Source organism: Tiliqua scincoides, chromosome 6, assembly GCF_035046505.1.
Source record: "Tiliqua scincoides isolate rTilSci1 chromosome 6, rTilSci1.hap2, whole genome shotgun sequence".
In the NCBI taxonomy this organism is placed as follows: Eukaryota; Metazoa; Chordata; class Lepidosauria; order Squamata; family Scincidae; genus Tiliqua; species Tiliqua scincoides.
Window position 1 is genome coordinate 39,793,131 of NC_089826.1, and position 27,590 is coordinate 39,820,720.

General features: G+C 40.6%; 1 protein-coding gene across 5 annotated transcripts in view; it reads right to left on the reverse strand.

Moving 5' to 3' along the window:
* INPP4B (inositol polyphosphate-4-phosphatase type II B) overlaps positions 1–27,590 on the reverse strand; it is a 338,885-nt gene that overhangs the window by 29,102 nt on the left and 282,193 nt on the right. For 4 of the 5 annotated variants that reach the window (XM_066631736.1, XM_066631738.1, XM_066631735.1 and 1 more), the window contains 4 exons: positions 21,607–21,747; positions 20,085–20,182; positions 15,132–15,244; positions 5,262–5,416 (listed from right to left, as the gene is read on the reverse strand). In XM_066631736.1, the coding sequence (XP_066487833.1) occupies positions 5,262–5,416; positions 15,132–15,244; positions 20,085–20,182; positions 21,607–21,747 (507 nt within the window). Of the gene's footprint in view, positions 1–5,261; positions 5,417–15,131; positions 15,245–20,084; positions 20,183–21,606; positions 21,748–27,590 lie in introns of those variants that run through there. The other variant, XR_010794649.1, reaches the window with a different exon arrangement.

Here is a 27,590-nt window from a genome sequence, read left to right on the forward strand (position 1 = left end):
GTAAGACTCGAAATGCAAACTTCATGCTCTCATGAGACATTGTCCAGTGGTGACACCCCAGTGGACAAGGTGGTCACACATACATAATGCAGATATGTAACTTGTAGTTTATAACTACAAGATACGATGATGGTCATTTGTTTAGATAAGTGGTTCCCAAACCTTTTAGCACTGGGACCCACTTTTTAAAATGACACTCTGTCAGGACCCACCTAGCTTTATGAGCATTAAAAAAAGTTTCATTTTACTAACCACCCAAGCCTGTTTTTATCTTTTTTACCATGGTTGGGGGGTGGGGGGTGGACCACTTTCTGAAGCATTTGTTGATTGGATAGGGACCATTCTGGTGGCCTGGCATTCCCCTTTGCAGTGGATCAGGTTACCTTCACCTACTTGAAAGTAAACATGCACACGTGGCTAAGTTTGACTGTCCCTAGGGCTCAATTCATTTTCCTTCTCAGCTATCAGCTTAACAGTTTTGTGACCCACCAAGAATTGAGTCACAACCCACTGGTGGGTCCCAACTGATAGTTTGGGAACCACTGGTTTATATTGCTCTTAAAATGAATTTGACAACTTTGAGGAAAATAGTTCTAACAACTACTCTTAGTCTTAACAGCCTAATGATACAAGAAACCTTTATTGGCATATTTAAAATCCGGGCAGTATAAAACAAAGGATTGGATGGAGGGATACATGAATCAGACAGTTCACCTCCAACCATGACCAACCAGGCCTTGCTGCCACGTATCAACCATTTGTGACCATCATAGAAATACAACAGCCTAATGAAAATTCCATGTTCAGAGATCATATCCTTCTCATTAACAGATGTTAGAAAGAAATAGCAAATGATGGCTATTACCATCACACTTCCAGTTTCTCAGAGGCAACTGGCCCTGTCTGTGGGAGGCTGGATTAGATGAATCACTGGCCTAAACCTGAAAGTCAATGTTTATGGTCCTTAATTCACACATAAGCTAAATGGTTCTAATTTGTCTGAAACTGTCAACAGAAGAACTTTTCACCACAGTAGAAAGTGGTTACCAAAAATGATCAAGTGTATTGTGGCAATAAGAAAGGAAATTTTATTGGTAGAAATCATTATGAAAAGAAAACTAAAAAAAGAACAGAAAATATAGTTAACACGTCTACATAGATCTGTAACTTGTCCACATTTAAAATAGTGTTCTGTTCTGAATACTTGCAGATGGTATTAATGCCCATTTTTGTTGTAATTGTTAGTAATGGCTATTATAATTTTGTCTATGTCATATGTGCATTTATTTTCAGTTGTACTGGCATTTGAAGCAGATTTTATGTAACACATAAAACAACATTTTCTTAAAATACAAATTTTAAATAAAAAAGGATAGAGTAGTGCTAGAGAAAGTACAGAAAATGGTAACCTATATAATCAGAGGAGTAGAAATCTTCCCAATGAAGAAGTGGCTTAAGGAGTTAAGGTTTTATAGCTTTAAAAAAAGATGAAAAGGGCAATTACAAGACATGGTGAAGGCTTAGAAGGTTATTGCATGGGAAAAGAGCAAACAAGAAGATATTACTTCACTTTGCAGAAGCAAAGAACACCAAAGGATAGATTGACTGGCAGCCAGTTCAGAAAGAAGTACTTCTTTACACAACATAAATTAACTTGTGAAATTAACTGTCAGTGGTTTGGAAATGTGAAGATTGAAATGAGCTTAGGATTGATTTATAATAATAATAATAATACAGGTATTTCTATACCGCCTTTCTTGGTCCTCAGATTTCTCCTTAGACTTTATTCAAGACGGTTTACATAGGCAGGCAAATTAAATCCCCGTAGGGATTTTTACAATTTGCAAGAAGGTTTCTATCTTTCAAGAAACCACAACATTCAGATGTTTCTTTCTTGATCTGGTCGCACATTCTTTGGTGACCTTCGGATGTTATCTTCAGGCAAATGGAGGCTCAACTCTCTAGACCAGACCTCCTGCCCATCTACATGAAACCACTGGGAGAGGTCATCCGGGGATTTGGAGTGGGGTGCCATCAATATGCTGATGACACCCAGCTCTATTTTCCCTTTCCTCCAGATTCCAGGGTGGTGGTTGGGGTCCTGGAGTGCTGTCTGGAAGCGGTGGGGATCTGGATGAGGGCTAACAAGCTGAAATTAAATCTGGCTAAGGCAGAGGTTCTCCTGGTTCGAAAATCCTCAATGCAGGTGCTGGAGTATCAGCCTGCGCTTGAATGGGGTTGCACTCCCCCTGAAGGAGCAGGTCCGCAGAGACCATCAAAATTGCGCTGGGGTGCCTATAGCCCCAGTGCCATTTTCCCAGCCTCCCTAGATGGGCTCGGGGCTGAGGCAGGAAAATTGAGGCAGCCCATTGCCCGCTCAACGGATGGGGGCATGTCACAACTGTTGCTGCAGCTGAAGAGGTCTCCCAGGCTTCAGCCCATGCCTTTCAGCAAACCCCACCCTCCTCACTGCCCGATGTCCAGTCGAGTACCTGGTCACTCCATATGGGGGCTGGGTAAGAATTTTTGGCTGGTAATCTGATTGGCTGTGGTTATTGGTTTTTTTGTCCACCCTGGACTGGCATTTGGGAGTGGTGTTATAGATGTAGTTATTTAAACGTTTCCCTGAGTGGGCCAGATGGCGTGCTAGCTGGGTAGCCAGAAAGGGGGGCCAGTGTACATAGGTAAACAAGGTCAGAAGTTGAGCCAGAAACACTCCACAACACTTGCCCAGGTTGGTGAGGCTGGTTGGTGAGCCCCCCTGACTGGTTAAGCAAGGACCAGTTCAAGGTTTTGCCTATATGTGTTAGTTCTGGCCAGCTGCCTCCACCCCTTGGTGTTGGCTGGCACAGGCTAACTCAGCCTGGAGCTAGGATGTCATACCAACAGGGTCTGGGGGTAGGTAAACAGCTAGTGCTGTTTCCTCCTAGTGGCCAGCGCGGTTTGGGGTTTTTTCTAGTTTAATTTTTCCCTGCTGCAGTTTACTGTTATTAGTTCAATAAATTCCAACCATCCCTCTGTCTTGTGTCCTTCTTGGGATGGGGAGTGCCTTGATAAACCCTGTTGTGAGAGTGATGCACTATATGCAGCTATGTAACATTTAAAAACAACTTCATCCTATGTATATTTCCCCAATTGCTTGAAGGTCATGCAAGATTTAAACAAGTTCCCATATGAAAGAGCTCAAAAGAAAAGACCAATTAATTAATTATGCACTTTAATATTTATTAATGGACAATACATCTAGATCAGAGGTCTCCAAACCGGAAACCACTGTGTCCCAGAAAAGCCCTCCCCTTCCCAAGCACTTACCATTCTGCTGTGGTGCCACGTTGCTTTCAAGCTAATCTGAGCACAGGGATGCAGAATAGTAAGAGCTGCGGGGGTGGGGGGTGAACTTTCTCCAAACCCTGGATCCAGCCCATGGGCTACGGCTTGGAGACACTGGCTATTATCTGATGCTAAAAAACTTTAAAAAAAAGCTTTAAAAATAGCTAAAAATTGAAATCCCTAAGTTCAGAGATAGTATGCTCCTGGTTACCAGATGTGGGAGGAGGAAAAAGAAACTGGGGATGCTCTAGCTAACAGTTTCCTGTAATATCCATTGCTGGAAAGAAAGGGTTGGATTCAGAGTCCTGCAAGTGGATCATTGTCTGTAGAATGGGGCTTTCCTGTTTCCTCCCCCCTGGGGATCAAGGTGTGTCGAGGGCTGCCAAAGGAGGGGTGAGTCCCAGGAAATGCCACCCTTGCATAAATGGGTATCATTTCACGTGTGCAAGTCCTCCTCCAGATCCAACACAATTTATTGAACTATCAGAGTTTCTGATCAACGTTTACCTTCTTATGTTCTGAATTCTTCTATAACAATAGAATTGATTTGGATAGGCTTATTATTCACATGCTAATATAAATTTCTTAAACTACAAAATCATATATTCTTTTTCTATGCCATTACCAAAAATTCTGTAGCATAAACTAGCATTTTTGAAGCTGAAATGCTTTTTATTCACTAATCAAGTGATGACACAGCACTAAATCTATCAAACAGTTTGCAAGTCACCTCTAAAAGATCAGCGTAGATAGAACATCAATACAAATTATATTTAAATATAAAAATAATGAATTGTTCATTAGAAAAAGCACATTCAAATGCAAAAGCTCGCACATGCATGACTACTATGGCTGAACAGTTGCAGAGGTGATAGGATTTATGGACAATAACGATATGTATGAAATGTATGTAATTTTAACACATGATACAACATTACAGATTTCCAAACAAGCTAAACATCTGAATTGTCATACTGCTCTGCTGATGTGATGCTGTAGTCATTAGAATCTTGTTTTTAAAAGCTCAGTTCTTACCCACCTTGAAGAGCACATTATGAATGGGTACTAGCTAATTAACCTCTCCTTTGCACTTCAATTAAATGGTGCTAATAAGAATCCAGGATTTATTATCAAAAAATGTTAAAAATTTTAAAGCACAACTTCTTCTTAAATACATATGAAAAGTGAACACTACTAGACATCCCTGCATTCTACTGAAGTGTAGATCATACAATCAGCTGTTCTTGGAAAGCTGTTTTACAACTGATGTGTAAAACATCAGTGTGTGGATTTCTGTTTATAGAAATGGTTGATTAGCAAGTGCAGGTAATATTTACTTTTTATCTTAAAGATAAGTACTTTGCAGTACTTATGCAAATTAATAGAATATGAAATGCCTGTTCCTTTGAGCATAACAAATTGCAGAGGTCAAATTTGCTTTCATTTGACTTTACTATGGATAATAAAAAAAACTATACTACATCTCCTAATTACATTTTCATGATTAATTCCATCTTGAACTTTGCATAATTACACTTAATACATAGAGTAATTTAATTTTTTTTATGAAATCAGTTATGACTCAAAAGTGACAGTTAACGGCTGTTAACTTTGCTATACATTATCTTTAATTATATAAACTAGTGGAAGCCACCAAGTGTAACAAACTACTTGATACTACTACTATAAAGTAGTATTTACCAATTTACAAAATATCTAAGAATTCAATATGTTTGGAGGAAAGGGATGAGTTTGGAACCTGAGCATGGAATAACTAGATTGCTCATAAGGTAAGGTCTAATAATCTGAGAACAAATTGTGCATATTTTATTGCTGACCAAGGCAAAATTCCCATCTCTTAACGTACAGTTTGTTTTTCTTACAACACATGTAACATGGGAAATATGTAAAAAAAGCAATAAAGAACATACCTCCTCATACAGTCCAGTGCACGGATAAAAAAGTCCTTATGCAGCTGATGTTCATCTCTTAAAATTGAACATTGTTCCAAGGTCACGGACATTGATGTCCTATCTTTGGCACTTTTACAACATGTGAACCGAATTCCATTTAGCTTGCGACAAATCTACAATGCACAAAACAAAACAAAATCCCACACAATTTAACTGCCATTCTTATTCCAGGTGTACTGCACAGTCTAGTACAGGATCCAATCAGGAGCAAGCTGCCATTCTTTCACATGCATAAGGACATTCTCTCTTCCCTCTATAAATCTTCATTCCAGGATTGAAGGATCCTCTAGAGCAGTGATTTTCAACCTTTTTCATCTCACGGCACACTGACAAGGCACTAAAATGGTCAAGGCACACCACCATGTTTTTGACAAGGCACACCATGCTGCCAGTGGGGGGCTCGCATCTCCCATTGGCCCCATTAATAAATGACCTTCCCCCAAATTCCTGTGGACCACTCACGGCACACCAGTGTGCCACAGCACAGTGGTTGAAAATGGCTGCTCTAGAGTAGCACTCCATAAGGCATGAGGGACTGTTGTTGTCTCTCCCCACCACTGTGCGTAAGTGGAAGTACTTTCTGCTCATACATAGAGGGGTTCTCATCAGCTGTATCCCAGACACATCAACCACTCAAAGAATGAAAACATGCACTTTATATCATAACTTCCACTCAGATATCAAAAATATCTCAGGCATTCTAATGCACCAAAATTTGTTTCAAGAGAGATCATTGCAGTCTAGTGATAGGCGCGCTGCACTGATATGGAAGATTTACAAGTTAATTCTATCCAAACTGCCCACATTGCAATGCAGCAGTGCCAGAATGGCCAGCACTGTACCCACTGTGGGCATTAAGGCTGTTGGAGGTCTCCCTCCAAAATTGCTGGAGCAGACACATGCAGCCCTGTGTTGGACGATCGGGCCCAGGAGGGGGTTTGGATCAGGTGGCAGACTCTGCACCATTCCTGTCCCCCTCCCTCCTGGGCCTGTCAAACAAAATTATGCAGTACCTTTTATTGTCCTTTCCTTGCAGAACAATGAAACTTACAGCCCAATCCTAACCTGACCTGGAGCAGGCAGGCTGGCTGCCCTGGCCTGGCCTGAATCCAGAGCAGGGTTGGGGCCAAAAGCAGCTCAGTCCAGGTCAAGGGGAATTGCTTCCCCTTATCCTGTGTTGCCCTGCAGCAGCCCCAATGCGGCTACTTGGATCTGTGCCACCACAAGAGGTGGTGCAAATTCGAGCAGCCCAGAGCTGCTGGACGGCCTAGAACCAGGGTTAGGATTCGACACAAGTGCCAGATCCTGGCCCCACCCCTGCTCATCCACTGCCTGCCCATGGGCCCATCTGTTGCCTGCCCACCTCATCTCCCAATATGCCTCCTCCCTGCCCTCCCCATGTCCCCAAGCTGGTCTAACTTGGCTGGTGTGGGCTTACCTTATCTGTCAGCCCAACGGTGCTTGGGCCGGTGACTGGGAGCTGGTGCACATCTGTGTGCCCGTCTCCCTCCTCAGATGGTGGCGTGAAAGTGCTTTATAGCACTTTCGCAACACTCTTCAGCCGGCACAAGGGACTCCTCTGGATTGCTCCCTTAGTGCTCAAATTAACATTTGTATCTTTCCCGATGTAATGTCCTGAGCACAAAACTCTGACTTTTAAATCTTCTAATCACCTCCACTGACCCATATCAGGGTACCGGGGAGTGGGGAGCAATACCCCCAAGGTTGCTACCCCGCTGCCACTAGTTCAAGCACCAGGATCACTAAAGGGACTCCCTTGGCTAAATCCCTTTTCTTTGCAGCATAACCTATTTAACAGGTTCTCTTTAATTCCTCTCTTTTACTCCGTATAAGGGAAGAGAGTTAATGGTTCCCAGGTACCTCAATGAGACCCAGATGAAAAAGAATAAGAAACATAGGGTTTATTAAGATCCATTAACTATTCCAAACTAACAAAAGGGCTTCCACACAACAGATATGCAGTTGGCTAAAACACTACAGCTATAGGAGGCTCCCAAACCTGCAGGAAACCCCCAAGACAGAACCCTTTTGTGAACTTGCTGATAAAACTACAAAGAAAAGATAACACTCTAATGCAGTCTAACTCTTTACTGACTATCCAGAAGTTTAGCTTCTCTTATTTACTCACAACACCAGAGTGAGACTAACTCTCCCTTAGGTCTCACCCACCAGGAAGGCAACAAAGTTCCCTTCTCTGAAATGTTTTTATCCTCTTCATTAACCATTCTCACCTGAACCTTTCACACCTGAGAAGCCCCAACTACTCTAAAAACCCACATGAAACAACAGTTTCATGACATTCCTCCACCAGATTCCCCTTTCTCTCTCTTCAGAACAATGGTTCTCAAAGAGAGAGAAACTGGAATCTACAAATCCCAATCATTCTTGGCATCAATAAAGACTATTTCCAAAACACACTGTAGTAAGAATTTCTGACTAGATAACCCTCCTGAGAAAGAGCATCAGCAATAATATTATCCTTTCCAGCAACATGCTCTATCTCATACTCATAATCTTGTATAATTAGACTCCATCTCATCAATCCTTGATGAGCCCCCTAAGAAGACCGCGGCCACTTCAATGGGGTATGAGGAGTTTGCAACAAAAACTTCTTCCCATAAAGTCAGGGCCACACTTTCTCTATAGCAGTGTTTCTCAAACTGTGGATCTGGACCCATTAGGTGGGTCATGAGTCAATTTCAGGTGGGTCTCCATTCATTTCAATATTTTATTTTTAATACATTAGACTTGATGCTACGATGGTATGCAACTGCATTTGGGGAAATGTTACAGACCTGTACTTTTAACAAGCTACTGTGTATATTCTTTTAACAATGATAGTCAATAGGACTTACTCCTGGATAAGTGTGGGAAGGATTGCAGCCTAGGATTGTTACAAATTTTCCTGCTTGATGCTGTCATGTGGTCATGACATCACTTCCGGCTGGTCCTGACAGATTCTTATTCTAAAAAGTGGGTCCCGGTGCTAAATGTGTGAGAACCACTGCTCCACAGCATACACACGCTTTTTCTGAAACACACCAATTGGACTCCCTCACTGCCAGCTTCTTATTAAGATAAATGACAGGGTATAATTCTTTATCCATCCCCTCTTGTAGTAACACTGCTGCATACCCCGATCCGAGGCATCTGTAGCTAGAATAAATACCCGATAATAGTTAGGAGCAGCAATAACCTCCTAACATGTGTTTGACTTTCTTGCAACTTAGAATCTGTTCTGCCACTCTGCGGTCACCCAAAGTGCCAGGTAGTGGAGAGGTAGGCAAGAGAGTGGAGTGAGGCAGGGAGGAGGCATTCCAGGGTGGGAGGAGGGTGGGGAGGGGAGTGGGGGTGTGGGACCCGTGGTGATCAGCTCCATGGGGGTCATGGCCCAACACAGAGCTCTCAGATTCTGCGGCAGCTCCAGCGCTGCCATAGAATCCAGTAGCCCCATTGAGAGGCTACTTCCTTTACTCGGGGGAAGGGAACAAATGTCCCCTTCTCCCAAGGAGGTGGCGGTGGCTGTCTGGACTGTGCTGGATGCCGTGGCAGCCATTTTTGCTGCCGCTGCAGCCCCACACTCCAGGCAATTCAGGATTGGGCTGCCCATCAGTGCTATCATGCAACTAAGAAAAAAAAAAGGGCAAATGTGTTGCTGGGCTGCACTATCAGAGGCACAGAGTCCAGAACAGAAGAAGCAGTAATTCTACCCCAGACTGCACTTATCAGATTTCACTTAAAATACTGTGTCCTGTTTTGGGCACCACATTTTAACAAGGATATTGGCAGCTAAGGAGGATGGTTGCTAAGACAGTGAGGGTTCTGGAAACCATCCTATGTCAAAAGACTTTGTTATGTTTAACCTGGAGAAGAGAAAGCAAAGGGGAGATATAATAGTCGCCTTCAAGTATCTGAAAGACTTTTACATGGAAGAAGTGGAGGACTTACTTTGCTTCCCGAGGGCAGGACTAGAATCCATGAATTATAGTTTCTAGGGAAGCAGATTTAGGCTAGACTTAAGGAAAATTTCAAACTCCAAGAGCTGTCTGGCACCAAAACAGTCTGCCTCGTACAGCTGTGGGCTCTCCCTCATTAGAGGCTTTCCAATATAAGCTGAATGCCTTCTGGCAGGGATGCTGTAGTTACCTGCACTAAGCAGAGAATTGACTAGATGGCCTCCAAAGTCTCTTCTAAACTCTAACATTCTATGATTCAAGTTATTAACATATAAAGTCTCAAACAGCAGGACTGCTTTTCTGAATACAAAATATGTTAGGTGATATAATCAGATTTCAAATGAATCCAGAGAAGTTCAATACTGCCAAGGACAGTTATGTACTGTTCCATACCTAGTCTTATAATTTTTATATTTGAATTCATTCTTATATGAAATATCACTACAGAAACTTATGGTGATTCAGCTATATTTCAAAACTGGCATATATTAAATACACGCTCCAAATTTTTTGCATTAACAATCACTTCTGTTTTGCAGTCTTTGAAGTTTATGCTTTTATTATAAAAGTAGGTTTGAATCAGAATCATTAAAGGATTCCTGATTAGGTTTTCTAAATTAAAACATTATACTTCAAAGCCACTAGAATTGGACAGAACAGATGTTGAAGAACAAAAGTTTTGGCAATGAAACAGAAAAGGGATAAGAAAGATGTGACACACACGGGAAAAGCTCTATAAAACACACTTGGGATTTTACTCCTAAAAATGTATGAAAATTGTACCTAAGCATCAGTCAAATCACTATTCCTCAGTGAATAACACTGACTTTTGAAGTTGACAAGTGGTCGAAAGCCAGTGGAACGACATTGCTTGAAAGTGTCAAATATTTAATGGACTCTTGTACACTCAGAAGTAAGCCCCATTGAGTTCATTGAGATTTACTCCCATGTAAGTGCACATAAGACTGAATTTCTAGTAGTATCTAAAATCCCTCTTTTAGGTAATGGGAACACAATTTCTAGAGAGTGTTCATTTGTGGCCTTAATAAAAATTACTGGGTAACAGCAATTAGTCTGAAATTGTATGCCAGATTTAAGGTTGTGAATTTGGTCTGCAACATTTTGGTGCAAATATCTTGCATGAGATTTACTGTTGAATGCAAGTCCGCATTTTCTGCAGCTATTGAGAGCATACTATATTTGGCAGTCATAGACCCTGAGAATAAATTCATATATTTAGAATAATAGCAATTTCAGATACTTATTTTTGAATGCATATGCCACCAATCAGCCAAGAAGGACTTTCATGGCAGCTGAAAATGGGTGTGTGAGTGTGTGTGTGTGTGTGTGTGTGTGTGTGTGTGAGAGAGAGAGACGCACACACACACAGGTATCAGCTTACACAGAAAAAGATTATAAGAAAGAAATACAAGAGTTGTGTTATTATAAATATTATTCCAACAGGGATCTTTGTATGAGTAGAATGCTCCTTCTGTTCTAGGATGAAGCTAGTGCCCATGGAGCATATTTCAATGAATACAAATGCTACTCTGGATGTCACCTATTCTCTTTCATCTCAATAAACAGATCAAGATAAAGAAAAAAAGACTCATGGAAGGTACATTGGTTGTGGATGAGGAACTAATAAAAGAGAAAGGAGCATGCAAATTAAACATGGCAAGAGAATAGTCTGCTGTAATGACAGCAAATGGGCTAAAGTAACTACATCATTACATAATAATTTTATATAATTACATAATAAAGAATATTACATTATGGACATGATAATGTATAATCTATTTTATGACTGACAAAATCAGAGACATTCCCACCTACACTATACATTCAAGTGGTAAGTATGATGTGCTGTCAAGAGAATAAAATATCTGAGCAGCAGCTGGAACAAATTGATAAACTACCGTAAATAGCAAAGTACTGGACCAGAATTTTAAAGTACTTTTGAAAAAATTACTTTAATTCAACATGTGCACAGTTTTTCCTTACACCTGATAGTGAAATACTGGTGCTTAGATAGACTGTAAAATTTATGCATAATAATATTACATGAGTACATGATGTAGAAACCAAGTGACTAATTAACATAACGTCTTTCTACAGTTGAAGGAAAAAATTCTACAAGAGAGTTAATGAGAAAAAAGATACTTTGCCCACACTTTCAAAAACCCACAACAAAGGCCCCTAAGAACAGACTATGGCCATGCTGTAATCAAGTGGCCAATTATGTGTTGACAGTAATGGGGCCAAGCACATATAACTGGACAGAAGACTGCAGGTCACGGGGAACACCCACACTTTCTCTTCCTCCGTAGCAAGGAAGCTGTGGTGGTTGCCCTATTAAATAGACATGACATTTTATATCCATGAATTTGGAATAAAGTTTGGTAATGGATTACAAAAAAAAAAAAAAAAGGTCAATGAGCACAAGTAAAGGCTTGTGCTACAGTTCTAAACTATATCCTATGTAAGGCAAGCATGGCAACATGCCCTAGCCCTCTATTTGCCCTTACTGCATTTTTTCCCCCTATTTATGATTTTACCAGCACTAGATCCTAGGTCCATTCGGGGATTCCTACAGTCTTAGAATCCCTCTCTATCCACTTAAAAAAAAATTACTTATAGCATAATCCTATGCATGTCTACTCAGTCCCACTGAATATACTGAACCCAGTACCAGGTAAGTATGCTTAGGACTGCAGCCTTGGGTCCCTTTTTGTGAATCTTTGTGCATTTTCAACAGCCATCAAAGTCAAAGCTTCCATATAAATAAGATTAAATAAAGCATTTGACCAAGCTTTAAAAGGTACCTAGGGAGAAAGGTTCCAGAACTGGATATCCACAGGAGGCTCCTTGGGAGAAGGGGATATTCGTCCCCTTCCCCCGAGTAAGGGAAGCAGCCCTGCAATGGGGCTACTCACTTTAGCAGCGACCTTGTCGCCACTAAAGTAAAGGTGCTTGTGTAGAGCGAGCAGCTGTGAGGAGACTTGCCTCCCTGATGTGAAGGGTGCAAATGCCACCTGTTACATTTGATAGATCTAGATAGGCTGGCAGAGAGTGCTGGAGGGAAGGGCAGCTGTTATGGTGCATGTCAACACCAACCCTGGGAAATGATGTTGGGAAGTCCTGGAAGCTAAATTTTGGTTGCTAGGTAGAATGTTGACAGCCAGGACTCCACAGTAGTATTTTTGCAACCTCTTCCATGTGCAGGGCCAGCTAGACAGGCAAAGCTTAGGGGTCTCAATGTGTGGATGATATGGTTGTAATGGGAGAGAGGTCTGATTAAACACTGGGAAATATTTTGGGACAGGTCATGGCAGTACAAAAAGGATGGGTTCCACTTAAACATCTAATGTTAGTTCCACTTTGGTTCAAACTTCAAAGCGTTGCTAAAAAGCTTTTTAAAATTGACCCTGGGGTGGGGAGCTGACAGGAACTGAGCAAGTATCTGCTTTAGGCCGAACATCCCTAGGGAACGAGGGTGAAAATGTTCTAGATCAGTGTTTCTCACTGTGGGTCAGGACCCACTAAGTGGGTCGCGAGCCAATTTCAGATGGGTCTCCACTCATTTCAATGTACATTTTATTTTTTAATATATCGGATTTGATGATACCATGGAATGTGACTGCATTGGGGGAAATGTTACAGATCTGTATTTTTAAGATGCCACTCTGTATATGCTTTTAATAATGACAGTCAATGGGCTTACTTCTGGGTAAGTGTGGATAGGACTGCTGCCTTTGGGATGTTTGGGGAAATTTTTTTAAACAGATTAGCAACTGGGGAGGGTTATTTATTTAATTGATTTGATTTGGTTGTATGAGGGGGTGTTACAATTTTTCCTGCTTGATGATGTCACTTCAGGCTGGATTCAGCCTCCGCAGGCCTACACATGTCCCTGCACCAGCCCAGCGGACTCCTGAGGAGGTGCAAACGTTTGCGACCCTTCTGGGCAGGCACAAGTCACTTGCGCTGACCCAAGGGCACCTTAGCATTGCACCCTTAGAAACACAAGATTTGCGTATTTTATCAGAATAATATCTACATCTTTAATTGTTCAATTAAAAATTGTTAATTGCAAAAAAGTATAATTGTACATATGGTGGTGTTAAATTTATGAAAACAAACAAGTACCACTACATTAGGCCTTGCATTGTACCCAGGGCTTGTCAAATTCTACAAAAATAAAAGCAGAAGGACCATGAATAATTAAGGATTGGTTTTCCTCAAGTACGAGTTTATAATGTAGGTTGGAGAAGCCATATGGGCAAACAGTGCTAAATGATCCTATTCATTCATATAAGCAATATAATTATAGATCTGACAGGGTCTCAAAGACCTAGTTCAAGCATGCCTGCCTCTTTTGAACTACACTTTTCCCCTACTCACAACCCCTCCCCCCATATTTAATGGTTTGTTTTGAACTGTGACTATTTCTGATCCCCAAATTCGAATTCTTCAAAGGCATGCAAGTCATGTACTTGAAATAGATTATGCACATCTGTATATACTCCTCTACATAATCTATTCTGATTGCAACATTTTGGAATTTACAGAATAAGCTCAAAGGAAGGGGAAACACAAGAAAAGGAGATTCATTAGTCTGGTTAATATGGCCTGAGAGACTGTTCAATGTAGTGGAAGCCTCAAAACAAAGCTCCGTTCTGTTTTTTACTCTTCAGGATAAAGGTCCTCACATTTCTTCTACAGTCACTAGGATTTCGTTTTGTAAATATGAAGATGGTATGCTCAGAGAGTTAAATTTCTGTACTATGTATGGTAGTAAGCTTATAGTATGCATCCTGCATAGAGTCAGAGCCGTAGCAAGAGTTATGGCCAGTACAGCACTGGTCATAGGACTGCATCCATGGCACTACCACCCTACTCTTCAGGAAAAAGTTTCTTAATAGTGAAGTCCATGTAATTAAAATATTAGAAAATCCTTTCTGTTTAAGTTCAGTGTTAAGGTGCTTACAATATTCCTTTGTGCTCCAAAAAGCATAGGAAATTGAAAACTAAGGCAATCACCTAAAGTTCCATGCAATGTAAGCAGGAAAGACTCTGTATAGTCTTGTATATTATTGCTGGCTTTACAGTATAGGCTCTGTGCACCTACACTTTTCTTTGGTCTTTTAGCTTGACACTGGGCTAGGGAGGGATGAATCCAGGTAGAAATTCTACTAGGGAAGCTTCTTCAATTACTTGCTAAAGATATACCTGCCTTGCTGGATCTGACCAAATGTCCATCTAATTCTGTTTTCCACAGTGACCCACCAGCTACCTCAGGGAAGCCTGTACAATGGAGAGAACAACGGCATATGGAGAGAACAGCATACCTCTCTTTTGAAACGTCAGATGCATCTCTGCAAGGCCCAGAGCTTCCCCAAAATGCCACCTACCATTATAGAAAATGTATGTTCCTGTCAGATCCTCCAGGTTTTACTTCAGTAGCCATCTGGAGACTGATGTTGAGTTTTGGAGATCCCAGGACAATCCTGGAGGGTTGACAACCCTAAGCAGAAGATATGCCACCAGATAGGGCTGCTTCAGATGCTGGGAGATCTTGGGCAAGGCCTGAGTCCCAAGAACCATTCCAAAGGAACTCCCAGTATCACACAGTATACAGTAAGAAATACAACGAGAAAAGTGAAAACAGTGGCTTGGAAAGAACATGGAACATGCAGTACTATCCCTAACATTTATTTTAACTCATTTTTGCCCAGCCCACAGGTGTGTACACATTTGGTCCCTCTTGCATATATGCAACGTCGGGCAGAAATGGCTTAAACAAGCCAAAACAAAACTAGAGAAATTGCTTTAAAATTAGGCTTCTTACCGTTGCAGCCAGCCACATGATTTCTACATTCTTTCTTTTTTTAGCCTGAATATTTTGATGGAGATTTTCTAGTAATCCTTTCAAGTCATTCTGTTCTTGAAAATGTGGAAGGCCTGAAAAGGAGGAGGAAGCAGCTACTGATAATCGTTATGCTGAGTTGAGGATTTCCTCAGAAAGCTTTAACCATTCATTTTAAATTCATGAGATTTTCATCAAACAGAGCAGAGCCATCACTTAATGACTGCGCAAATGAGTTTTGTGCTTGTGCCGCTATCTCAGGGCTTTCTTCTGAACTGCCAAGCACCCTCAGTACATACAGTTTCAATGGGAATTCCACAACCTATTGCATTTGGTCTCTCTTATTTGACATCTCTTCCTTGTGCGAGTTTCTGCATATTTGCAATACATATGGGCCCAGAACAGAGGAACAATGAAGAACAAAAGACAGAGGAGGGATCAATTTTAAAAAAATTATGCAATTATAAATAGAAGTATTTGCAAACAGAAGTATTACAGATTGGAAATGCAGGCTTCCAAGCCTATGAGCAATTTATGTGCGAGCTGCTGGCAAGCTAGCGATGACAATATTCTTTGCAGTGTCTGTCTAGACTAGACGTTCCCAATTTTAAGGAGCCCACAGACCACCGAGGAAAAAAATTGGAATTATCATGGACCACATGCTCCCACCCCACAAAAATATAATTAAGTTTGTAATAATTAGATAAGATTTATTACTTATACTTCTTGGGGTCTCACAGATTGGGGACCAGTGGTCTACACATTATGAAGAGCTCTATGGAAAACATGTTCTATGAACATATATTATTATTAAGAATACAGGTTGTGTTTCATTATTCACAAGGGTTCCATTCCCAGGACTCATATGGATGGCAAAAAATGCACTAAAGTAAGTCAATTTAAAAGTCTCTTTGCTCTGGTGATTTGAAAACAGCCTTGCTGACCTTTCGAAATGCACACAGAGGCAATCGGTTTCTCTCCAGGCCCTTAGGCTTCACTAGGAGGCAGCAATCCCTCCCTTCATCAGGAGCCACAGTGAGGGGGAAAGAATGAAGATGATAATCATTGCCATTTAGCCTTCCTTCACATACTCAGGGGGAAGGGAAGGGTTTGCCTTGTGCCTGGAGAGAGAATGATTGATGGATTGTCAACTGGCTGCCCTCTCTGGCATTAATGAGGCTGTTGTTAAATGACTGTTTTCCTTTAATTTAAAAGGTAATTCTCATCATGTTGAGATGGAAAAAATCTGTGGATAATGGTGTTATACCTGTAATCACTTGCATGACTGTCTCTCTACAACAGTAAAAAGCACTTTTTTAAACTGTGATTTTAAAGGGATGCATTTTTCCCCTTCTCCAGGGATCAGCACATTCCTTCTCATTTGCAGTGGCCATTCGTGCTGAGTCAAATCCATGTATAAAAAAATCTGTGTATAACATGGTTGGACCTATTATAATACATGTTAATAGAAGAAGTACCTATTTCCCATAGAGCTCTTCAAAAATAAACCTATACCACTTTTCAATTAGAAAAGGTTCACAAAGGAATTCACACAGCAAAAGAGCTGAGATGAATCCGACTGTTGCTCCATCTGGTTCAGCACTACCTGCAGCTATGCTGCCTGGCAGTAGGTCTCCTGGGTTTCAAAAAGGTCCTCCTCTCTCAGCACTACCTGGAGGTGCCCAGGATTGAACCTGGGACTGCATGCAGAGCAGGTGCTCTGCCATGCAACTATCCCCGCCAACCAAATATTGCTTTTAAATCATTTTAGCTCAGCAACTTTTACTATTTCTTTAAAATCTAGAAATGTTGTACATTCCATGAAGGAGACGCTGATAGGAGAAATTTCATCAATTTTCATAAGAAATAAAAAGTGAATGCTTCAGAATAAGATACCAAAAATGGCCATGTCTTAACTATAGACACATCAACTGCATCCATTAGAACAGGGGTGCCCAAACCCCGGCCCTGGGGCCACTTGCAGCCCTTGAGGACTCCCAATGCGGCCCCAGGGAGCCCTGAGTGTCCAATGAGCCTCTGGCCCTCCAGAGACTTGCTGGAGCCCGCAATTGAACAACAACAACATTTAAAATATTTAAATTTATTTAAATTAAAATTTTAAATGCCTCTCCCTTTTGGTCTGCTCACACTGTTGGGAAGTGTAGCTAAGGCTTAATGTGAACTAGGGCTTGCCAAGGTTCAGCTCTGGAATATATTTTCAGTAGTCAGAACATGAGATAGGTTGCTTCAACACTAAATCATATGTAGGAAGTTCGATACCTAGGATCACTTTTCTGGGATCAATATTCACAGTATTTGGACTGTTTAATTTACAAGTTGAAATATAAACTCTCTTTCCAAGCCAGCAAGGAAAAATTTAGTAGTAGTAGCAGCTGTATATGCCAAACTGAGGCTATGAGCTAACTAAGTAATGAAGTTCACAACTTCTACATCCTCAGGTTCATTGCAATTCAAGCAATACAGATCCACGAGGGATTCGTTCTAAGACCCCCAGCGGATACTGAAAACTGCAGATAACCAAATCTGCAGTTTTGGTGCCTTTAAACCTTCTGAAGGTGACCAAAGGGTTCAGGTTGAGCCAAATCTGGGGGAACTGCATTGAGCCAGATACATGGATTAAAAATCCACAGACAAACAGGCTCAACCTGTATAACAATCTCAGGCTCAATTGGAAGGAAATGTACAGAAAAAAAGTGGAAGTGTAGTACCTCAAAATATTATCAGTTACAAACTGCAAGCGATTCTGACATTAAAGGGTACACATTACACCAACATTTCGAGGTTAGCAATGGTCTATGTAGCATTCTGAAGTCAACCTAATGTTCCAATAACACTAAAATCAAAATATGTGCCACTTTTAGTAAGCAACCAAACTCTCCCTCTCCCAGAACTGCAGCCTTAGTCTATAACAGGGGTGCCAAACCCTGACCCTGGGGCCACTTGCGGCCGTTGAGGACTCCCAATGCGGCCCTCAGGGAGCCTCTGGCCCTCTGGAGACTTGCTGGAGCACGCACTGGCCCGACACAACTGCTCTCAGCGTGAGGGCAACTGTTTGACCTCTCACGTGAGCTGTGGGATGAGGTCTCCCCCCACTGCTTGCTCTTTCACGTCTGTGATGCAGTAGCGGTGGCAAAGGAAAGGCCAGCCCTGCTTTGTGCAAGGCCTTTTATAGGCCTTGAGCTATTGTAAGACCTTCCTTCATTCATATAAGTTCATCTTTAATATATTCATTTATGCAAAAATATGTAAATTTATTCTAATTTTAAATGTAAATTAATTCTTTTTTCCCCCGGCCCCCGACACAGTTTCAGAGAGATGATGTGGCCCTCCTGCCAAAAACTTTGGACACCCCTGGTCTATGATAATTGATTCCTTTTAATTATCTAGTAAAAATTATTTTATGGATTGTGCAGGATGCATATACAAATACAGGATATTAAAGGATGCCTGAGACATGAAAGAATAACAGAGCTGCTACACAACTTTCCTTACAGAGCACTCATTTGCCTCCCACAAAAATGTTCTATAAAAATAGATTACTGCAGCTGGAAACTAAGATCAACAGAAGAAAGCTCTGCAGATAAGGCAGAAAACTAATTGCAGCGCTGGGACTCGTCAAGACTATGCTATATCAGAGGCAATGCAATGAAGCAGAAAGGGACTTCTATATTCATCATCACAAATGATCTCAGGCTCAGCGTGATCCATATGGAAAATAATTCCTAGACCATCCAACCCCTCATGTCTGAAGAAACAAAAAGCTAAAATTATTTTTATACGCAGAGAACACATTGTTGCCTACGGAGGTGAGCATTTTCTACTGGAAAAGTCAAAACTCAACATCGGAAAGCAATACTGGAATTTGGAAGCAAAACACAAATTGCTCAGCCAGTAATGCAACTCACCAGGACAAGTCAAATGAAACAAAGACTTTCATTGCTATAATAATTTTAATTAGTATAATTAAGGCACTTGAGGATAAACTGTAGGAGGTAATTTCATAATTAGAGGAAGAGCACATCTATGAAAACTCTTTCAATATTATTTCACCTAATCCTTCAGTCAGTTCACACTGATACCAGTGGGAAATTTTATTTAAAGTGATGAGGATTTTGGAGGATGAAAGGGGTTAGAAGCAACAATTCACCATTAGACCCGGCTTGTGAGTCATATATTTGCAAACGAATGAAAAAAGGAAATTCTCAAGGACTCCTGAAAGGCATTTTGTATAAGGTAGTCCCTTCACCTGGATCAAGAGACAGAACCAATGACTTACAGTAGTTACTCCAAGAAGAAGGCTGTCCATCCTCTCCCAGACTGGCATCAGAAAAGCTGTCATTTGCAGCGAATGAGTTTCTAGGTGAGAACTAAGTACATATTTCTGTTCACTTCCTGCTTAATGACATCACTTCTGGCCTGACTAACTTAATAAAGAACTGCTGTCAGTGGCCAGTAGGTTGAGGGAACCGCAAGTTTAAAAAGTTTAGGGACCACTGCCCTAACCATTACACAATCAGATATTCCTGCTGGCCATGAAAGTCATGGACCAAGCCACACCTTGTCTGATTTGGCCCCCCCAAAAAGGGGCCAAATCAGAGCACAGTAGTCCACTTCCTTCTTTTCCCCCATGGCTATGAGGTGCCCCTTTCCAAGGAAGAGTGAGCTCAAAGAAGATTTCCCCTCCGCAAGGGCAGTCTAGGAGGGCAGGGCCACCTGTCCCCTTGGATGAGCTACTACAAGATGCTGCACCTGCCTCCTGATCCACGTTGAGGTACTATGCTGAAGTACCTTGAACACAGAATGTTCTCCAAGAATCCTAGGAGAAAAATTTCATATGAATAAAGTAAACCATGGTTTATCAAGAACAACAAGCAATATTATTAAGAGCCATGATGGCTATTTTTGAATACTTACAATCAGGAGGCATTTTTTCTGTGAACAATTTGTAATACTCTTTTAGTAGTTCAAAATTCTCCTGATTAACATTTTCTTGCAAAGAGGTATCTCCAAACCTAAACAGTAATAAAAGTCCATTAGCACAAATGTATTTCTGCAGATTAGACTTACTTTCCCAGAAGGAAGGGAAAAGAAAACAATCTTAACGCTTCTGTCTTTCTTCTTATTTCCCTAGCATCCTCAGTGTACGAAGTATCGTATAACTTTTACTCATCTCATCTTCCCAACCACTTCATTAGGCTGAGAAAGAGTAACTTGCCCACATGCTGCTCACTAAGCAGAGATTTGTAATTGGGTCTCCAACACCAACAGTTAACTTCTAATATGCCAGTTCTCAGCACTTCTGCTCTGATGCAGCAAGTCCTATAATCAAGACTTGTGTTTTGTGTTTCTCTGGTATTTACTTTTTATTGTCAATCTATTTGCATGTTAGAGGTGTGGATCCCCACAACTCTTGTGCACAGAATTGTAGTTCGTATCTGCTGTACCACTGAAAATGGTTGATCACTCTTATTGTTAGTCTAATATAAATAATTTCGTCAATGATTTTAATGTGAGGTACCGTAGATTGTACCTGAATATAAGGAGATGGAACCAACTGACCAATTGTATATAGTTGAAGATTTGTTTGTGTATAATATATGCCAATTAAGGATTCTATTCATTCATTCATAGGGAGACGGTTTACTGCAAGCATGTTTAAAATATTATATTAATATTTTCTGTTATGAATGCTTGATTTTTAGATAATTTTTTTTAAGATATAGATCTGGGGTGCTAGAGGTTGAAAAATGTGAATTTATCCAGGGCCACAGATGTGAATGCAACACAGGCATTCAACTGGAGATGTTGAACAGCTGTCTATCCTTGGATAACCATGTGAGCAGCACAACAAAGGTACAGTAAGTACATCAGAAAAACTTTGGACAGGATACTAAAAGAAATGCTCCATTTTTTAAGGTAATTCTTTTCTCAAGGTGAATGCCAGACTTTCAGGCACAAAACACTGCAAGGGCTTTGAGCTGAATATCAAGCAGAGGTTTCTACAGTGGCCCAGATGGTGGAGTCTTGACATCCCCTACAAATGTGTTATCCTAGGCCAGGGGTCTCCAAACCCCGGCCCGGGGGCCAGATGCGGCCCGCAGCAAGCCACTTTCTGCCCCGCAGCCAACCTTTGGCCCCTGAAAGCCTCTGCCCACTCAACTAAACATGACCAGAACTGCTCTCTGATTGTGTCTGGAGGGTGTTCTGAGGGCCAGAGAGGTTGAATGAATGAGCCCATTCATTCATTTATTCACTTATCTAAGTTCCATCTCTAATTTATTTATTTAAATTTTATATTTAAATTTTTTTTCAGGCCCTCAGCACCATGCCAGATATTTGATGCAGCCCTCTGGTCAAAAAGTTTGGAGACCCCTGTCCTAGGCAATGATCCTATGGAGCTCTGGACACCAAAACACAATCTTGATGGCAAGATTACCTTTCTGCAAGTGTTTGTTGTTCATTGATCCCAACATTAAAAAGAACTGGACATACATTTAGTAGTTTCCCCTCTTTAATCTCTTGTGGCAGCAGCTCAAACATCTTTTCTGGAAGCTTGATTTCTATTACATAATGTCCCCTAGGAAAAACAAAGAATTAGAAAAATCCACAATTCAGAGTAGGGTAATGCTTTTATTACAACTAAGCAAAAAGTTACAACCAGCGAACTTTCAAGTGATACAAGACTCTATCAAAACAGATGATAAGCAAAATAATGGGGGGGGGGGGAGGAATGAATGTTGGAAGTCTGCTGTGTTCCAACAATTTACAAAACCTAAAGATTGAGTTTAGGGGATTTCTGTGCCATGTTAAAAGAAACATCTTTAAAAAATTACATTAGCAACTTCTCCTTGACCAAGTGCTCCTGGTAAACAATAGAAACTTTATACCAAGAGAGGCAAGATTTTCCCCACAAGTCATGTAAACTATTGGAGTCTACCCAAATTTAGATAAGCAAAAGGAAAAGATAGTTTAAGTCATGCAACCCATCCAAGGTTTCAGTCAGAAACTTAAAGGAAAACATAGCCCTTTCGTTATGCTGATCAAATTCCCTGAGGAAGAAACTCCAGAGAAGTTGGTTATTCAGCAAATCATTCCAAAGTTTAAAACAATTAAAATGAACAAGGTAAGATCACAAACAACTGTCTACACTGCATTGACTAGGGAGGGGTTAATGGATGAACCAACATTTTGCTCATAGACCAGTTAAGTTTCTCCCAAAACAAAACTGGTTAGCGAGTAAGAAAACTTTTAAAGACATGTGTTAGTAGAGGTCTATATACGATCCTCTTGACCATCTCATACCTGGAAATTTGTGAAGTTAAACTACTAACCTCCTAGGTCTGATTGCAACACATTAAGACAAAATCTAGGCCACAAAATCTAGCATATTAAGGCAAAATATAGAAATTAATGTTTCCTTTCTAATTTGTGGAGTCTTAAAGCTTAAAGATATTAAATTTTCCTCTTGTTTTAAGGACATGGAAAACCTATAAGGAAATAGGATCAGTAATTTAATTAAAAATGGTTCCATTACAATGACTTCTTCACTGAAGTGGAAAAATGGGATTAAAAGTAAAAGAATAAAAACCCAGGGAAAACCTTTTGGCCTCTTTATAGCATGAATGAGGGTAAGCTACATTTTAAGCACTCTCTATAGCGCTACAAAATTTCTCTGTAGAACATGAATTTAATAAAAGAAAAAAGTTCTGTTATTCTTTAAATACTTATATATCACTGTTCCACAAAATGTTGTTCACAAAGTGGTTTACACAGCAAAACAAATCAAAATGTTTTACATAAGTCATGTTTAAATCAGCCCAAATTAACCATAAGAGCATAAGAATATAAGAAGAGCCCCGCTGGATCAGGCGAAAGGCCTATCTAGTCCAGTTTCCTATATCTCACAGTGGTCCACCAGATGCCTCAGGGAGCACATAAGACAACAAGAAACCTGCATGTCTAAATTCTGGATTGCGTCTTCCTTTTCCAGTACAGTTTCTCACACAACAGAAATTTTTACTATTAATCATCTTACTATTACATTTGGTGGCTTATGGCAAAACACATAAGACATTTTGCAGGTATGTGCTCCAGTCACAGAGCCCGAGTTGCAAATCAAGTTGTGACACAGCGACCCTGCAGCTTGACTTAGCTCACAAGTTGTAAGCACGTGGCCATTGTGATTTGACATGAGCAAAATTTCGAGTCTTTCAATTCACGAGTACAGTCATTTCAAAAAATGACTCAAGTAGCGACTCAATGGGTTCCTTGAGCAAAAACTTCACAGAAAAAGGGAGGTGGTGTGGTGTGTGTGTGTGTGTGTGTGTGTGTGTGTGTGTGTGTGTGTGTGTGTGTGTGTGTGTGTGTGTGTGTGTGTGTATGTGTTCCTCCTCCCCTCAACCCCCCAGTCCCTGATTTCTGGAACCAATCTACCCACCATGTCTGCTGCTGCCATTAGTCTGAAGGGCGGCTTCTGGATTGCCCAAGAGGTCCTCAGAGCCATGCGGAAGCGGCAAAAAAAGTATGCAAGAACACACGCAACACTGAAGAGTCAGGGCTTGAATCATTTTGAGTCCCAACTCTTTTTCTGAGGCACTGGTCCAGAGTCGCGAGTCAAGTCTGGGTCAGTGATGCCCATGGCTCTAGTCAACTTGAATAGTCAAAAACAGCATTTATGGGCAACTCAAGATGAGTCAACAAGAGTCGAATGCCCATTCCTGGCATTTGCAAAACAAAGGGACAAGTGCTGCAAGCCTGTTTGCTCCCAGCACTGGAAGTCAAAGAAGCTGCTGGGGAGCCAAAGTTGCTCAAAACACAGAAAAAGAGACATTAAACACATGGAAAGAAACAGGGGAACTCAGGGAAACACCGGGAGTCATCTCACAAGCAGGAGCAGATAGAACATTTTCAGAAAGGAAAAAAGTTTACAAAATAGGATTTTATGAGAGAGACACTAAAGATGGACAATAAATGCAAGTCTCAACATTAAAGAGTCTACTTTCCAGATAAGAAAGCAAGCCTTTGAAAAGAGGCTGTGTGGTCTTTTAAAATGTAAGTACAATGCTTAGAAATTTATATGCTTCCTATATAATACTACTACAAACAGTATATTTGTTTTGGAAATTTTACCCTTAAAACAACAACAACAACAGTATTTATATACCGCTTTTCAACAAAAAGTTCACAAAGCGGTTTACAGAGAAAATCAAATATCTAATGGTACCCTGTCCCCAAAGGGCTCACAATCTAAAAAGATGCAACACCAGCAGACAGCCACTAGAAAAGACACTGCTGGGGTGAGGTGGGCCAGTTACTCTCCCCTTGCTGAATAAAAGAGGAGCACCCACTTGAAAAAGTGCCTCTTAACCAGTTAGCAGGGGTAAAACAGTTTTCTTTAACCCATTTTCCCCCAGATGTACACATTTGGGTCCCATTGCATATGCATAATGTTGGGCAGAAATGGCTTAAGCAAGATTCAAAGAACTGGCAACACCAAAGTCTTTTGGCTCTATGTTTAGTCACTACCTATTGCAATGCTATTGTATCATTTAAAATCTGAGTATGTGGTCTCAGTTATCCAGGATAAGCAAATTGCAAATGCTTATATAAAATTATTCCACCTACTGCTGCAAAAAGAACCAGTTTACGCAATCATGTCTATCTGTCCAGGTCAGCACAAGTAAATGTAAGTGGAATGGTAAGCGCAAGAGACTCATAAAAGAATATTTAAAGTATGTTGATGGCCATTAACTGGGTGAAACTCTTGGACAATTCCTTTGTCCTTTCTTATCCAACTATAGAATTTATACACACATGATAGCAAAAAGAAAGAGTATTTCTTTTGGCCCTCGGAGAAGAACATCAAAATTATGCCATCTTGCATGAAATGTTCATAGGGTTATGCAGTAAGAAAGCCTACATGTTCCAAACTCTTTGACCGAGAGAGTGGCACACCCAGGGCTTCTGGCACCCAAGGCAACACCTGACATCATGACACCATGCAGAATCATGACATCATTAGCATGCTTGCACTCCAACTGCTTCCTGATGGGAAAGCTTTCAGGGTGATTTTGCCCGACCAGCTGCTGACAGGGCGCATGTGCTCCAAGTGCTTCCAGACAGGGAAGGAGTTAGAGCGCATGCTCTGGTACCTCCCAATGGCACGCACCATGTTTCATTGCAGGGGTGGTACACATGTCGACCGAAATTGCTTTTTAGCAAATTGTGACATGAAGATATAGACAGAATAAAAGTCATGAGAGAACCCTTTCACTATGCTGAAAGTACTAATTTCATTGGTTTACAGTTTTCTTACAGACAGAATAGTAAAAAATTCTTCCTTATCTTTCTCCCCTTTACAGATATAAAAATCTAGGCTGAAGCAGATGGTACTTGAAACTGCACAGTGTCTAAAAGACAACTTGTCAGTTTGTTGCATTTGCAGCATCAAGTCTGCAAGGAGTTCAGAGTTCTGTATGTAGGTTTATTCCATTTTATCATCTCATATTAATGCTGCTGCTTGGGAAATAATAGCCAAGATCCAAAGTGCCACATTAGGATACTAGGGTTCACTAGGCTGGGCATGTACAATGCAATTTTAGAGTTTCTATATTGTGAACAGCTGAGCAGATTATTAATACAGGTTGAGCCTCATTATTCGCGTGGGTTCCGTTCCAAGCACTCACGTAGATGGCAAAAAACGCACTACAGCAAATCAATTTAAAAAACTAAGTTTCTTTGCTCAGGTGATTTAAAAACAGCCTTGCTGACCTTTGTGATGTAAGGTAAGAGTCATTAAGAAGACAATCATCAATCAGTCGTCCTCCAAGGGCTTACAAAGGCGCTTCACTCAGCCCCTCCCTTCACCAATGCAAAGTGATCACCTTTCTTTCACATGCTCAGGGGGAAGAGAAGGGTCCGCTGGAGAGAGAAGGATTGATGGATTGTCAGCCAGCTGCCCTCTCTCTCTCTCATTAAGGAGGCTATTGTTAAATTTTAAAGGGTTGCATTTCTCCCCTTCTCTAGGGATCAGCACATTCCTTCTCATTTGCAGTGGCCGTTCGTGTTGAGTCAAATCCGTGTATAAAAAATCCATGTATAAATAGGCTGGACCTGTATTTTAAAAAATACTTTGCAAAGTCATATCAATCCTAGGACTAGATTCAAAACAGCTTGTTATGTGGTATGGGGACTTGCCTTTTTATGTTATTAATTTTAACAAACACATCAATGAATGCAAAATTGTTTGAAGCAGTTCATTATGTGCATGTTTGCTTACCTCCACCTAATTCTCTATCACTGGCCTTACAGTTCCAACTTTCTATAAGCTCTCCTCACAACTGAAAACTTTGGATCTTGACATTAGCCTTTAATACACCCAGCCTCATGCTCTCACCATTCTTACGCCTACATACACACAGCTAGAGAGACAATCAAATGTAGAGAACAATAGAACACAATGAACAGAAAATTACCACCACTAGAGACTAGCTGCTTTTCAATATTGCCTCCTTTTAATTCTGTGTATCTCCACAATTTATCGGTATTTATTTATATTTCGCCCGCATATCATGACTTTTACACACAACCTCTTTCCTGTGCCACCAAATCCATTAATATGAACATCCAAGAAATGTAAGTTTAGTTTAGAATTTAAAAGATGAACAAACAGGCTTGGATCAGAAGACCATAAATAGGAAGATAAAACCAAACTGATGAGATGTCTTCTAGCACAAGTGTGTTGAAAGACTATTTCCATCATGTTACTTAACATGTCTTTTTGAAAATCTGATATTTCCAAAACAAGGTTTTTCTAAGATTCCAGTTTGCTCCATGTATGCAGATTTAAATGCGCAATACAGTAATGTAGAATATAACTGACAAACTATTCTGTTTTGTTTTAGAAGTTAATATTGGCATGTAAACCAGAATTAATATGTTTATCCCCTCTTATGGGAGGCTGATCTTGATAACCATAAGTTCCAAACCACCAGCTATGAGCAGAATTAGTTGTGCATGTTCCATAAATCGAAACCTGATGCTTCCCCATTAAAAGAAAAGGAAAGATCTTGGGAGTCCCTTGAACTGTGATCTACATTCACAGAACTTCATTGAGAAGTAAGATTCTAAAGCTGACATCCTTGAATTATGGCAGTTTTTCTTCAATGCAAATTCAGGAAATTAGACTTTTTTATGAAACATTTCTGTAAGAAGGATTTTATTGTAGACTCATGCCAGAACATTGGCAACAAATTACCATTACTTGATAAATGTGAGGATTTCAGCATCAGAGAAGAGTGGCAACGCTTTATGTAGTAATCTATTTCTCTCACAAATACAGGCATATTACAAAACTCTATTATCTTTACATGCCTCTCCAGGGCATTTATTCTCTTTTCTTCCTATTTATTGCAAATCATA